The sequence below is a fragment of the Tupaia chinensis genome, unplaced genomic scaffold (genome assembly GCF_000334495.1).
Source record: "Tupaia chinensis unplaced genomic scaffold, TupChi_1.0 Scaffold139218_1, whole genome shotgun sequence".
NCBI lineage: Eukaryota > Metazoa > Chordata > Mammalia > Scandentia > Tupaiidae > Tupaia > Tupaia belangeri.
The window spans coordinates 620,299-636,633 of NW_006199107.1; the positions used below are offsets into that span (position 1 = coordinate 620,299).

Sequence of the window (16,335 nt, forward strand, 5' to 3'; positions counted from 1 at the left end):
AGGGAAAGAATGTAAATTAAGTAACAAAAAAAGGTTTCAGAAAAAAAATATCTATTCAATGTAAGATATATAGCCCGAGCTAGGTGCTACTTTATAGGATGCCTAAAGTTAGACTTGTGTTCATGGAAATGTATATATCAGCTGTGTTTGCTATGAAAATATTTAGATTAATTAAGGTCTTTAGTAATTCAATAAAATGTGGGGGGAAAACAGTATAGAAAGTAAACATAGATACCAGAGACAGTGTGAGAGGAGAGTGGGAGATGGCAGAGAATAAGAGATAGGGAATTAAGGATGGGGGGGAGCAAAACATACAGGAAACAAGAAATGGAAAATTATTTGCTGACAATAACATGTTTGTTGATGTGCTTGACTGAGACAATATACAGTGTACTCTGGATGGAAAATTTCATTTTGTATGCTGTAATGATGTACAGCGAATGAATGTAAATAAAAACAAAAAAACAAAAAACTCAGGTTGGGTGTGTGTGTGTGTGTGCCCGCCCAAAGTCCCGAGAGGAGAGTCGAGGAGAAATGATTGTGGTGTGGCCATCGTTGTCCCTGGGGGGTGACTTCTCCCTTATTGTTTCTCTGGGGAGCACACATGCCCTATAGCAAAAATCTCTTAAAAAAAAAAAAAGAAACTGGACTTAAAAAAATAAAATTATATAACCAAAAAACTACGGTGCATTTGTTTAGGCATGTTTCACATATTTCACTTCTCTTATTCTCTTGTCCATGCCTGTGCAGTAGGAAGGGCAGGCCTCCTCCTCATGCTAATGTCGGGAACCCTGGAGTTCCAGGGGGTTTACTATCTTGTCTTCACCCAGTTGTCAGTGTGCAAGTCGGGACTCCCACCCCCGCCTGTTACCTCTCTCCAGTGCCTTGCTCTCCTAGTCTCCACCTCATCTTTCACACACATTCTGGGAACTGCAGAGCAACTGTGAAGTCAACGAGTGAATTTCCTTAGAGATCAAAACCTCACCGATCACTATGCTCCACCGCGATCTTGTGCTTGCTCTGAAAATTGATCCTGGCCTCCCTGACCATTTTAGACCAGGCCCTGAAAATCTTCTTCTGAAGAAAATGTACACAGAATTTTCTTTCTTCTTCCTCCAGATCAGTCAGGTACTGGGGATAAAGACAGGAATAGATGTGAGACAAATAATATCAGCAGGCAAAGAATTAAAGCAAATAAACAGTATAAAGGAGAGAGAATCAACACAGAAACAAACAAAAGAAAGGGACAAAGGATGCTGGAGGCATAAAGAGAAAAGGGTGACGTGGCAGCCAAGATAGCATCCTGTGTAACATATTATAAACACAGAACCACAGGGGTTAAAAACAGTCGTAATGGGGCCAGCAGCTGGTATGGTGGTTAAGGTGCTGGACTCCCACATGGCCAACCATGGTTTTAGTCCTGGACCTGGCGGCTTGCTTTGTTACTTTCCCTTTTTCTCTCTCTCTGCCTCTCTCTGGAGAACACACATGCCCTATAGCAAATTAAATAGTAATAGCAATAAATAAATACAATTAAATAATCCTTTTTTCTTTTAAGAGAGATTTTTGTTATAAAGTGCATATGCTTGCTGGAGAGAAAGAGACAGAGAAAGAGAAAGTGAGAAATCACCCCCAGAGGGGATGACCACATCCCAATCCCTTCTCCTCCATTCTCCTCTCAGGATTTTTGGGTATGCATGTACATGTGCCTAGCCTGAGTTTCAGGCCACCAGGTCCAGGACTCGAACTGTGGTCGCCTATGTGGGAGTCCAGCGCCTTTACCACTATGCTACCTGTCGTCCCCAAATAAATATTTTTTTTCTTTTTTTTGCATTTTTTATTTCATTTTCTTTTATACATTCAATTTCATTATTTAGCTTTCAAAGTGAATATTTCAAGATGTGAAGATTTCTCCCTAGTCCAATTGATAAAACTGTAAAATATCTTCAGCAGATAATACCACATTTGTCACATTAATGCTTTGCCTCCCTATTTTTCTTCTAAATGTCCTCAGACCCTACTCTTTCACACATACTATATCTGGTATTTATGCCCATCTACTGTGTTTCTATATCCTTTAGTCAATCAGTTTCAGTCATATAGTGCAGACACTTGGTATATATTTAGTGGGGACATACAATGTTTCTCCTTCATAGCCTGGCTTGCTTCATTCAGCAGCAAATATTTCATATTCTTCTACTTTCTGTCCAAAAGCCAGGGTTTTGTTGTTTTTTATGACTGAATAGTATTCCATAGAGTATATGTGCCACAGTTTTCCAATCCATTCATTCGTTCATGGGCATTTGGGTACTTCTTTAAGAAAAATCAGTCATAAGAGTGAAGGAGTGAGACCAGCAGCTGTTATAATGGTTACATCACTGGACTCCCACGTAGTTGGGTGGCTTGAACCACACTGGGCATATGTGCGTGAGTATCCAAAATATCCAAAATCCTGAGAGGAGAATGGAGGAAAAGGGATTGATTGCATGTGGCCATCCCCCCCAGGGAGTGATTTCTCGTTTTCTGTCTTTCTGTTTCTGTCTCTCTGGTGAGCACACATGCCCTATAGTAAAAATCTCTCTTAAAAAGAATAAAAAAGAGTGAAGTAAATTTCTGCCTCATCACTTGAACGTTATGAGGCAAGAAACAAGAAACGAGTATAAAATAAAAGCTGATGTAATGATACATTACAGCTTATATACACAGTTTGGAAAGAAACGTGCTTAAGATTTTGTACTCATAAATTAAAATTTGACATGTTCAAATTAATTTCAAAGTAATGAATCAGGTAGACTATACTGTTCTTGAAAACACGTAATGATCACAGACATTCTGAATTCTATTTAGTTTCTTTCTTAGGATTGAGCAGTAAAATGTATTTTAAGTGCCTTTCCCTGGGACCTTACCTGTCTCCAGCTCTGGATGACTCTCCTAAGTAATATTTGGGAATAAAACTGATCAGCCTGGGCCGTCTTCCTAGCCAGGCTTTCCTGACTACACTGGAACCAGGTCAGCAGGCATTTCCTCTGTAGGGCCAAAGAGTGATGTTCCTTTGCAACCTGGACATTTTTTTAAATAAGAAAAGGAAATTATCCCTTAAACTTTAAATCACTTAAGGAAACACACATCACCCTGGCAAATGACGTGGTAAGCCACATGTAGAGAGTTTCTTGAGAAGAACCATCTGAAAGTACACACTGCTGTGCCCTGAAAGCTTTGATTACAGACTGTCTTATGTGGAGGCTGTGGATTCGCATGGGGCTTGGCCTTTCAATGCTGACTCCCTGAAGACCACAGTGACTGCTGTTTATGGAAATGGAATAAACCGCCTTCATAGTCACCATTGCACTTGAGAGTTTGGAGTGGGTGGCTAGAAACAATTCTGGCTTGCTCTCCTGAAGCTTGAATGGCAAATCCATAATAAACCATGCTTTATTATATACTTAACCACTGTCTAATTGAAGAAATGCCAATACTTTCAATTAGTTTTATAGAATAAGCTGTCACCAGCATTAAAATTTAGACATTATCAATAAACCACAAAACCATTTGATAGAAAAATAATGTGATGAATAATTTAATATCTTACCAACTTAAAAGGGTCAGAGTATCTTTCTTTCAAAATAAAACACACAACTAAGAATTTATAGATTGTAAAAGTAACATATTCATTTAAGAGACGGGAGAAGAAAATCCTTGTCTCTTAGTCCTCTCTAGACAATGACACATCTTTCCAAGCCTTGTCTAGCCATCTGGCACCACAAATGTGATTGATCCAAGTGAGGCTGCTGGCAGTCATACTTATTGGCCAAAGTGACTGGCACAGGAGGTCTCTGTGGCACTTGTGACTTCTGCCTGCTCACTTATCTCAGCCTGGGAGCTAAAAGGCAAGATACCATTTCATTAATTTTGAACTTCTTGTTCATTTAGTTGAATGCCCTATTCTATGCGGAATACATTTGTTAAGGAAATTCCAGAAATTTCAGTGGTGCTTGATTTCATATATCTCTGTGCGGTAGAGTGAATTATTCTTCTCTATACCAGAATTATATGCCCACATCCTTTGCAGTGTGATTTCACAGTGCCTCCCAGTAGAGCAGATAGAGCCTCTCCTAATGACCTTGAGGTTGGCTCCATGATTTCCTGTGGCCAGTGGAATGTTAGTGGACACGATACAAGCAGAGTTGCAGATCAGCTTACCTAACCTGGCTTGGCCTTTTGTACTTCTGACAGCTGCAAGGTGAGAAGCATGCCCTGAGCTGTGCTGGAACCAGATTGAGAACTTTGGGAAGAGCCCTGAACCTGACCCATGATTGGCCCACAGATACACAAGTGAGGAATAAGTAACGTGTTTGTCAGTCACCCACATTCGGGTTCTTGCATAACAGAAGCCTAATACACCTTACAGTATTAACTTTTCTCTTTCTTAAACTCTGTTAAAATTGAGAGAAGCTACTATTCATCTTACCTTGGTGATCTCAATAAAAAATTTAATATGTATTTTTTCCAACTCATTCAATTAAAAAAGTCTTTCTCTTAGAGGCCAAATCTAAAAAAAAATCTTATTTTGACACAAAGAAATATACACACTTGGTTCATTTATCTCACTAGGTTTTAAATCCCTAGCCCTCACCCCCAACCACCACCCAAAGTCTAATCGGGCACTCATCCTGTTTGAAAAAGGCCACTTTCCAATTTCAGGGGGTAATAGTGTGACACTGCACCTGGACGTTTTGCTTGCTTTGTAGTCTCAGTCTCTTCCAAGGCTCCAGACATTTTTTTCTTAGCAAGACTCTTTCATAATGTTCTTTGGCTATTGCTTCCAGCTGCTGGTTCCTCTTAATTCTCTTCAGCTTTTCTAGTTCTTTCTGGAAAAACAAGAAGTAAAAATGTTGGAAAAATTCATTTTGCATGCTGTAATGGTATACAGTGATTGAATGTATAAGAAATACATTATAAAAACTATAAATAAGTGAAAGAAAAAATGCTATGACATAAAGACAACTATTAAGTTTCATTTCAATAAAAAGCTAATCATTTATTTATTTATATTTAGTTTTTGCTATAGGATGCCTGTGCTTACCAGAGAGAAAGACAGAGAGAGAGAGACAGACAGACAGAAAGCACCCCCAAGGGGGGTGCTGTAATCCTTTCTCCTCCATTCTCTTCTTGGGATTTTAGGCATGCACGTGTGTGCATACACATGCTCACATGGCATATTTTTCAAGCTGCCTGGTCTAGGACTCAAACCATGCAGTCCGTCATGTGGCATTCAGCTGCCTTCACCACCATGCCACTGGCTAGCCCTAATCATTTAATTTGAACATGTAAACCACTATCATGTTACTCATGATAACAGAGGCTTAGAATGCTGAAAAAATGAGGGGAAGGAATGTCCTTTGGTGATGGGATTATTTCACTTACATATATCCTTATATATTGTGGCATATAATAGGATTTCCTTCTTTTTAAAGGTTTTGTAATATCCTGCTATATTGATATACATTTTTAAAAATATATTTTAATTTGCTACAGGGTGCATGAACTTGCCAGCAAACAAGAGAGAGAGAGAGAGGGAGAGAGAGAGAGAGAGAGAGAGAGAGAGAGAGAGAGAGAGAACTCCCAGGGGGATAGTCACAATGCATGCAATCCCATCCCTTCCATTCTCCTCTCAGGATTTTGGGCAAGCATACACATGCACGTGGGGTGTTCTTCAAGCTTCTAGGTCTGAGACTTGAATGACACAATTGGCCATATGGAATCTAGTTACCTTAACCACTATGCCATGAGCTGGCCCCTACGTTTTCTTCATATATTTATCCGTGGATAGATATTTGGATTGCTTCCATCTTTTGACTATTGTGGATATTGCTACAATGAGCATGGATGTGCAGATATCTTTTCTAGATCCTCCCCTGAATTCCTCTAGATATACATCCAGAAATGGTATTGTAAAATCATATGGTAATTCCATTTTTAATTTTTTGGGTAATTTTCATACTGTTTTCCATAGTGGCTGCCCATTTTACATTCCCACCAACAGTGCAGAGATTACAGTTCCTACACATCTTTCTACACAGCTGTTTTTCTTTTTTAAGGGATGAAACAGCAAGTCCAGAGGCAAGTTAAAGGTATTTTTATTTTCAAGCAGATTTCCTTCCTACAAGGAGGAGAAAGATGAAGTCTCGCTCATGATACAGAGAAAAAGACTGGGTCCAGTCCCTCAAAGATGATGCATGTAACCTGAGAAAAATGGCAGAAACTTAATGGTCTGCCTTCAGGTATCATAGTTTCTTTTATTTCTCTTTAATCAAAATAGCCTAGAGGCCAGCAGGTGGCTTGGTGGTTAAGGTGTTGGCCAACCACAGGTTGAGTCTCAGACCTGGCAGCTTGCTCTCTTGCTTTCTCTCTCTCTTTCTCTCCTCCCTCCCATCAAATTAAAAAAAAAAAAAAAAAGCAAGCCTATAATAAACATGAGGGGAAAAAATCTGCCTAAAAACAGTGAGTTTTTAGGCATGTGACACCAGCTGTGAAATACCAGAGCAAAAGCAAAGACAGCAGACTGCCTTCTCAGTTACTGTCACCTATGCAGTACACCCAAGGGTGGGTGGAACATTATTCTCCCGAAGGAAGGGATTTAAGGTCAGAGACTGAAACAATGGTAGATACCTACTGAAGCTACAAGAGAATGGGTAGCAGAGACAAAAGCTCTACTCCTAGAGTAGAAACAAAAACTATTCTGAGTGCCCAATGCTGTGTTCATCAAAGACTGGGACCTAATCAGAATAGGAAATATCTCTCCTTGTCCATACCCTGGCACAATACTTGTACAAGTCTCCAATAATAATAGCGCATTACAGTTAGGAAAACTGTGAGAGACAGGTACTCTTTGGGGTCTTTAAGAAGACCCAAAGCCAAAAGAGAAATAAAAACAAAGTCACTGGATGAATTTAAGTCTCTAGTGCCTATAGCAACAACAAACCTCAACAGTGATAACCATAGCAACAGCAAACTTCAAGCAGAGCCCACTTCTTGGCTAGATTAACACAAATCTCCACCTTAAAGGTCTACTTAACTCAGTTTTTATTGCTGTGAACAACATGTCTGGCTTTCAACAAAATTGTAAGACATACCAAAAGATAAGAAATAGACAGTCTGAAGAGATAAGGCAATCAATCAGAACAAGACTCACACATGATAGAGATGTTGGAACTATCGGAGAGGGAATTTTAAATAACTTTGGATAATAATGCTAGAGGCTCTATGGAAAAGGTCAGTATCATTCAAGATCAGATGGAGAATTTTAGCAGAGATATGGAAACTATGAGAATGCTTTAAAAATAATAACGCAAGAAACCCAAACCACGTGGTAAGAGAAATGAAGAAGACCTTTAGTGACCTTATCAATAGACAGAACAGCCAAGAAGGAAAAAATCAGGTAACTGAGGACGGAGCAATGGAAATGACACAAATGGAAAGGTCAAAAGAAAAAGAGAATGGAAAACACAAAACATCTGCAAAGAGAATAGTTTCCAAGTCATTATGTGAGGTTCCCATTACCTAATACAAGACAAACACAGTAACAAAAAGAAAGCACAGTTAAATAGCTCTCATGAGCATAGATACAATGTTCTTACCAAAATATCAGCAAATAAAATCCAGTCACATATAAAGAAGATAATATACCATAGCTAAGTGGTGTTTATTTCAGAAAGGCAGTGCTGATTCTTCATTGGAAAACCAACCGATGTAGTTAACAAATAATTATGCATTTTTACTGGGTACAATGTGATATTGTAATCTGTATATACATTATGGAAAGATTCAATCATTTTAATAGATTAGTTAAAACTATGATTGTATCAACAGGTACAGAAAAGCTTCCAATGAAGTTTATAATAAATTATCTTAGTGATCTAGGAATAAAAGGGGATTCCCTTAATCTAATAAAAGACATTTATGAAAAGCTCACAGCCAGCTTTATCCTTAATGGTCAGAGAATGCTTTCCCTTCAAGATCCAGAAAAAGGCAAGTATGTCTTCTCTCATCACTCCTATTTAACCTCATATTGGAAGTTTTAGGTACTGTGATAAGGCAAGAAAAAGAAATAAAAGGCATATGGATTTGAAAAGAAGAAAAACCTTTATTGGCAACAATCTTGATATCCTGTACCCCTTGCTATGGGAGGATTTCATCTTGAGGTATTCTTCTAAAAAACAAAAAAAACCACAACCCATTACCCCAGGATAATTATTTTTAAAATAGTATAAACAAGAATTGAGTGATATTCTATAAAATACTTAGCCACTAATCTCCAAAATTATAAAAAATCCTCAAAAAGTTTATGAAAAACAAAGAAAGACTGAGAAATTATCACAGACTAAAGGACACCACGGAGCCATGACAACTACTTGGAATGTGATATTCTGGATTAGATTTTCAATAGTATTAGAAAAAGAGGTAAGATTTGAATTAACGTCTGGATTTAAGAGCAATGTATTAATACTGGTGTCAGTTTTAACAAATATAACTAGTAACATAAGATAACATTAGGGGAAACAAACAGAATAAAAGGTATATGGAAACTGTCTGTACTACCTTTGCAACTTTTCTTTAAATTGTTTAAAAAAATGAAAGATTTATTTATTTATTTTTGAGAGATTTTTGCCATATGGTACGTGCACTTGCTAGAGAGAGAGAGAGACAGAAAGTAAAAAATCACTCCCCCAGGGGGATGGCCACACCGCAATCCCTTTTTCTTCATTCTCCCCTCAGGTTTTTGGGCACACACGCATACATGCCCAGCATGAGTTTTTAAATTTTTTTTAGAGATTTTTGCTATAGGGCACATTTGCTCGTCAGACAGAAAGCGAGAAATCACTCCCCAGGAGGATAGCCATGCTGTAATCCCTTCTCCTCTGTTCTCCTCTCGGGATTTTGGGCATGCACACACATGCACCTAGTATGAGTTCATGCCACTGAGTCCATGACTCGATCATGTAGTGCAGTCAACTAAGTGGGAGTCCAGGGACGAAACCATTATGCTATCTGCTGACCCCCTAAAAGGTTTATTTTTTAAAGATGAAATTCTATGTATAAATCAAAAGGTCCTAAAGAATTCTGAATGACAAGCAAATATACTCTAACATAAATCTGAAATGAAATAAATGAATTTAATATTTTAAATTTAAAAAGGTCTTAAAAATGATATGTACCTATATACACACAAATGATCAACCAAATTATTAAAAGATTAAGTGATACACTGAGAAAAAATAGGTATACTAAGATATTAACAGTAGCTAACTCTCTGTGCTGAGCTCAGAGATTTTTTCCCCCACCTTTTTTGTATTTCTCAAATTTTCTCCAATGAACAGATATGACAGAGAACATTTTTATACTGCATATTTTAAAAATTGTCACATTGCTTTATGCTAGCATGATCCCACGTTGTTCTATGAGGTGTTGCTGGGTCTCTCCTCCCTGTATATACATAAAGAGTTCTATAGTCAGATACAATGTGCCTACTTGTTCCTTTTGCAGAGACCCATAATGCCTAGTGTGATGTTAAAGGGTCTGAGAAGTCAACCAATAAACTTGAACTATTTTGACTAGCATTTACTAAACCTATTTGACCACATAAGTTACAACTTCTTAGAACAACTTACTATTTCAGGTACAATTAGGATTACATGTTGGGGAAATGCTCTTCTAGAACCCATCACTGTAGTTTTTTAAAGGAAGACACAGAGCTGGAGATTTCTTAGGCTAACTTAGCAAAGGATGAACTCCATAAGCCTGGACCTTTTGCTCCATGGGCAGGATGATCTTGCCTGTCGATACCAGTCAGCATTTTTCCTAGCCTCTCCTGTCATTGCCCAGTGGGCTCATGAACAAAGTGCCCATGGTGACAAGAATGGAGGTTATGCATGGGTTCAGCAACAGGGACTTCAATTCACCAAGGCTGACCTGGATGAGGGCACTGAGTGCCATCCTGCCAGCAGCAGAAACCAACACTGAATCCCTCATAGCACCATTTCCCAGAGTGATCAGCTGTGAGCAGGTTGATTTAATTGGACCATTTCTATCACAGAAGGAACAGTTCTGTGTTTACTGGAATAGACACTTACTCTAGATATGGATTTGCCTTTCCTGCATGTAGTGACTTAGCCACTAATCTCCAAAATTATAAAAAATCCTCAAAAAGTTTATGAAAAACAAAGAAAGACTGAGAAATTATCACAGACTAAAGGACACCACGGAGCCATGACAACTACTTGGAATGTGATATTCTGGATTAGATTTTCAATAGTATTAGAAAAAGAGGTAAGATTTGAATTAACGTCTGGATTTAAGAGCAATGTATTAATACTGGTGTCAGTTTTAACAAATATAACTAGTAACATAAGATAACATTAGGGGAAACAAACAGAATAAAAGGTATATGGAAACTGTCTGTACTACCTTTGCAACTTTTCTTTAAATTGTTTAAAAAAATGAAAGATTTATTTATTTATTTTTGAGAGATTTTTGCCATATGGTACGTGCACTTGCTAGAGAGAGAGAGAGACAGAAAGTAAAAAATCACTCCCCCAGGGGGATGGCCACACCGCAATCCCTTTTTCTTCATTCTCCCCTCAGGTTTTTGGGCACACACGCATACATGCCCAGCATGAGTTTTTAAATTTTTTTTAGAGATTTTTGCTATAGGGCACATTTGCTCGTCAGACAGAAAGCGAGAAATCACTCCCCAGGAGGATAGCCATGCTGTAATCCCTTCTCCTCTGTTCTCCTCTCGGGATTTTGGGCATGCACACACATGCACCTAGTATGAGTTCATGCCACTGAGTCCATGACTCGATCATGTAGTGCAGTCAACTAAGTGGGAGTCCAGGGACGAAACCATTATGCTATCTGCTGACCCCCTAAAAGGTTTATTTTTTAAAGATGAAATTCTATGTATAAATCAAAAGGTCCTAAAGAATTCTGAATGACAAGCAAATATACTCTAACATAAATCTGAAATGAAATAAATGAATTTAATATTTTAAATTTAAAAAGGTCTTAAAAATGATATGTACCTATATACACACAAATGATCAACCAAATTATTAAAAGATTAAGTGATACACTGAGAAAAAATAGGTATACTAAGATATTAACAGTAGCTAACTCTCTGTGCTGAGCTCAGAGATTTTTTCCCCCACCTTTTTTGTATTTCTCAAATTTTCTCCAATGAACAGATATGACAGAGAACATTTTTATACTGCATATTTTAAAAATTGTCACATTGCTTTATGCTAGCATGATCCCACGTTGTTCTATGAGGTGTTGCTGGGTCTCTCCTCCCTGTATATACATAAAGAGTTCTATAGTCAGATACAATGTGCCTACTTGTTCCTTTTGCAGAGACCCATAATGCCTTAGTGTGATGTTAAAGGGTCTGAGAAGTCAACCAATAAACTTGAACTATTTTGACTAGCATTTACTAAACCTATTTGACCACATAAGTTACAACTTCTTAGAACAACTTACTATTTCAGGTACAATTAGGATTACATGTTGGGGAAATGCTCTTCTAGAACCCATCACTGTAGTTTTTTAAAGGAAGACACAGAGCTGGAGATTTCTTAGGCTAACTTAGCAAAGGATGAACTCCATAAGCCTGGACCTTTTGCTCCATGGGCAGGATGATCTTGCCTGTCGATACCAGTCAGCATTTTTCCTAGCCTCTCCTGTCATTGCCCAGTGGGCTCATGAACAAAGTGCCCATGGTGACAAGAATGGAGGTTATGCATGGGTTCAGCAACAGGGACTTCAATTCACCAAGGCTGACCTGGATGAGGGCACTGAGTGCCATCCTGCCAGCAGCAGAAACCAACACTGAATCCCTCATAGCACCATTTCCCAGAGTGATCAGCTGTGAGCAGGTTGATTTAATTGGACCATTTCTATCACAGAAGGAACAGTTCTGTGTTTACTGGAATAGACACTTACTCTAGATATGGATTTGCCTTTCCTGCATGTAGTGATTCTGTCCAAACTACCTGCAGACTTACAGAATGCTTTATTCACCATTATGGTATTCTACACAGCTCTGCCTCTGATCAAGGACTTTACTTTGAAGCAAAGAAGCACAGCAATGGGCCCATGCTCATTGAATTCACTGTTCTCACCATGTTTCCCATCACTCTCAAATAGCTAGCTTAATAGAATAATGCCAACAGCTTTTTGTAGACTCAGTCACAGTACCAGCTATCTGGAATCTAGTTGGAGAAGGGCTGGGGAAGGATCTTCAGATGCTATGAATCAGCATCCAATACATGGTATGATTTCTCTGAAAGTCAGGAATCAAGGGGTGGGACTGGAAGTAGCACAACTCACTATCGCCTCTAGTAACCCACTAGTAAATTTGTTTCCCATTCTTGTGACTCTATGCTCTTCTGGTCTAAAGGTCTTGGTTCCAGAGGATGGAATTCTTCCACCAAGACACAATGATTGCATTGAACTGGAAGTTAAGAGTGCCACACAGCCACTTTGGATTTCATATGCCACTGAAGCAACAGGTAAAGAAGGGAATTATAGTGTACACTAGGGTGACAAGGGGAAACTGGACTACTGCTCCACAATGGAGGTAAGGAAGAGTATGTCTGCAAGACAGGAGATCCCTTAGGATGTCCCTAGTTTTACCATTCCCTGACAGAGGTCAATGAAAAACTGTAAGACTCTTACAGAATGAAGGTTTGCGCCACCCTGTTTGTCAAGAATAACAAGCAACTGAGGTGCTTGCTGAAGGCAAAGGGAATTCAGAGTAGACAGTGGAAGAAGGTAGTTAAAAATATCAGCTACAGTCCTATGACTAGTTACAGAAATGAGAATTGTAACTGTCATGTGCATTTTCTTGTTTTATTATGAATACATTTTCTTTCTTTTCTTTTCAAATTTTTTTTTCTCTAAATTTTGCCTGAGGAGACACCTTTCACTAAAGAGACAGACAGAACAAGAGAGGGAAAATGAGAAAACATCCCCTATGGGGAATAGTCACACTGCAACCCCTTCTCCTCCATCTCTCCCTCCTTCAGGGATTTTAGGCACACACGCACACATGCCTAGCAATTTCTCTAACCTCCAGGTCAGGGACTTGAAACATGTGGTTAGCCATGTGGTATCCAGCCATCTTAACTACCATGCCACAGGCTGGCCCTTTTTTTCTTTCTCTGATTGTGTATTTTCTTTCTCTTTAAATATTGCTAATTTTTTTTTTTTTTTGGAGAGATTTTCACTGTAGGGCGCGTGCGCTCGCCAGACAGACAGAGAGAGACATAGAGACAGAAAGCGAGAAATCACCCCCCAGGGGGGATGGTCACGCCGCAGTCCCTTCTCCTCCATTCTCCTCTCGGGATCTTGGGCACGCACACGCACCCGGCGTGAGTTTTAAGCCACCGGGTCCGGGACACGAACCGCGGTCGACTACGTGGGAGTCCAGCAACATAGCCATTACGCTAACTGCTGGTTCCCAATATTGCTAATTTTTTATCACCATATTTTAAGCTATGGGATTATCAAGGAGAAGAGTAAACATCACTCATGAGCTTTACCTTCTCTTCTAAATTTTTAAAATTATTTACTTAACTAAAATTAAAAATTTAAATATTTATGGGGTACAATGTGATGTTTTAATTTATGTATACATTATAGAAAGATTTAATTGAACTAATTACCATATCCACCACCTCACCAATTTTTGGTTTGTGATGAGAATGTTCAAAGTCTATTTTAGGGATCAGCGGTTGCATAATGGCTATATTGTTGGACTCCCATGTAGTCAACCACAGTTCAAGTCCTGGACCTGGTGGCTTAAACTCACGATGGGTGCATATGTGTGCATGCCCACGATCCTAAGAGGAGAGTGAAGGAGAAGGGATTGCGGCGTGGCCATCCACCTGGGGGGGTGATTTCTCACTTTCTGTTTCTCTGCCCCTCTCTGTCTTTCTGGCGAGCACATGCACCCTACAGCAAAAACCTCTCCAAAAAAAAAAAAAAAGTTTATTTTAGCACTTTACCTCCTCTGAGGAAAGGATTATTACATTTCAGATGTACATGGGATAGCGATCTTGCCATTGTCTTAATTTGCAGACTAAGTATGGTTTAAGGAGATGTTTATGGGTGTCAGGTTGACAGGGTGGATGTGCAATGGTTAAACTTTATGTATCAACTTGACTGTACCACAGGTGCCAGATGAAACATCATTTCTGAGTATGCTTGTAAGGGTTTTCTGGATGAGATTAGCATTTGAATTAGTGGGTGCAGTAACATACACCGCCCTCCTTAATGTTGGTGGCATCGAATCTGTTGAGGGACTGAACAGAACAGAATAGAGAAAGAGGGAGGAAAGGAATTCATCTCTTTTTGTTTCCTGATTGCCAGCCTGAGCTGGAGCATCAATCTCCTGCTTTTGGACTGGGATTTACACCACTGACTCCCCTGGGTCTCAGCCTTCAGACTCAGACTAAAATTATACCCCCATCTTTCCCAGGCCTCTAGATTATAGATGGCAGATGGATCATGGGACTTCTCAGCCTCTATTATCATGGGAGCCAAGTCCTTCATGTATCTCTCTTCATCTATATTATCTAGATTCATATCATGTAAATCTGTATCTCCTACGAATTCTGTCTCTCTGGACAATCCTGACCAAGTTAATTCCCAATGCAAATTTCCTTCCCATGAAAATGCCTCTAATTTCACCAAAATATTCATGGATCTCAAGTTGTATGACTCTCTTGATCTCTTTTCATCTGAGTAACATATGATAGTAAATGCTCTGTTATATTTTTGTCTGAGAAGTGTGAACTTTTAGGCCTTATCTTTCCAGCTTTGAAAGTAAGAGCTTTGTCTCTTCTTCTTTATGTAGTTTCTTCCATTTGTTCATTCATCTTTTACTCATTCAACACATATTTACTGGGTCCAGGCATAGCCCATGCAATAGTGAGCAACACTAGCCTGCCCCCTTTACCCTTATGGAGATTACAGTTTAGTTGGTGACATAGAAAGTGAATAAACTGTCACAAAATACATATGTAATTACTAGCTTCGGCAAAGCTTTGAAGGAAAGCTGTTTGACGAGGTGCCACAAAGGGGGAATCTAACCTATCTGGAAGAAGTCATGTTTGAGCTATGATCTGAAGAATGAGTTGGTTGGTTTTCACTAAATAAGACAAGAAAAGGGGCAGAGGTAAAAGAAGAGTATTCCAGACAGAAGTCTAGGATGGGGAATGTGGGACAGGGCCTAAGTATCTACAGACTTGACCTCAAGAGACAGATGAATGACCAAACAGACACTACTAACCATTTCCTTCAATCTCTTTTCTTCTTGTTTTCTCTTACGCTGAGCCTCCTTTTCTTCTGCCTCCTTCTTCTGACGTTCCTCCTCTTGAGCCTTTAACAGGGCCTGATCATGATTAGAATGCAGAAAAACAAAAAACAAAAACAACCTCAATTTGTATGGGAGTAAGGTCTGGTATGTTGAACAAAGCCAAGTGCTTAGCAAAGTGCTTGCCCTGTCTCTGGAAGTCTGCACATTATGATAAAAGCAGAAAACCCCATCAATACATGGTCAGTTGTATAACTTACACATTTCTCTAAAAGGATGCTTTTCTGCTTGGGAAGATGAGGTTGAGTATGAATAAGACCATTAGTTTTTCTATCATAAAATGATTACTTTTTAGTTCTTACTTTTACCTGTGAAAACTAAGTCTAAATTATAGATAGGATTGGGGGGAGGACCCTCATTTTCTTTCAGTTCACTGAAAACTTGCAGAACTGCAGGAACTGATAATTGGTTCTTGGTAGGTACAAAACTTAACTCTAGAGAGTCTAGGTTAAAACTTTAGAAGATAAGAACTAGCTTCTTTTGCAAAGTTACTAGGTAAGACTTGTATCTGTTATACACTAATATTCTTTGTTATGTATAAATCTTCTAGTGTGCTAGCCCCCATTTCCTTCCAGCTGTGCTAATGATACTGATATTTTCCCCCTATGTTTTCCTAAAATTGTCACCGGTTTTATCAGAGGGCCAAAAGTCATTTCCAAAGTTGGTCTAAATCTTTAGTCTCAAAAGTCTAAATAAGAAAAGTATTTTTTAAAAGAAAAACCTACACAAATCATTTTTCTTGACTCAGTTTGTATTCTGAATTTATTACCAATTTCTCTTCTTCTTGTTTTTTCTTTTTCTCTGCCAAGATCCGCCTACGTTCAGCTCGTTGAGTTGCTCTCTCTTCCATGGCTAAAAAATAGTAAGAGTTCCAGTATAAAAAAAAAAAAAAAAAAAAAAAA

The 16,335-nt window shown here is 38.8% G+C and overlaps 1 protein-coding gene across 1 annotated transcript in view; it reads right to left on the reverse strand.

Annotated features, from left to right (window-relative positions):
• CCDC191 (coiled-coil domain containing 191) overlaps positions 1-16,335 on the reverse strand; it is a 93,437-nt gene that overhangs the window by 8,719 nt on the left and 68,383 nt on the right. The window contains 5 exon segments of the mRNA XM_006161825.3: positions 986-1,131; positions 2,907-3,059; positions 4,725-4,868; positions 15,350-15,451; positions 16,203-16,285. Of these exon segments, the coding sequence (XP_006161887.1) occupies positions 986-1,131; positions 2,907-3,059; positions 4,725-4,868; positions 15,350-15,451; positions 16,203-16,285 (628 nt within the window).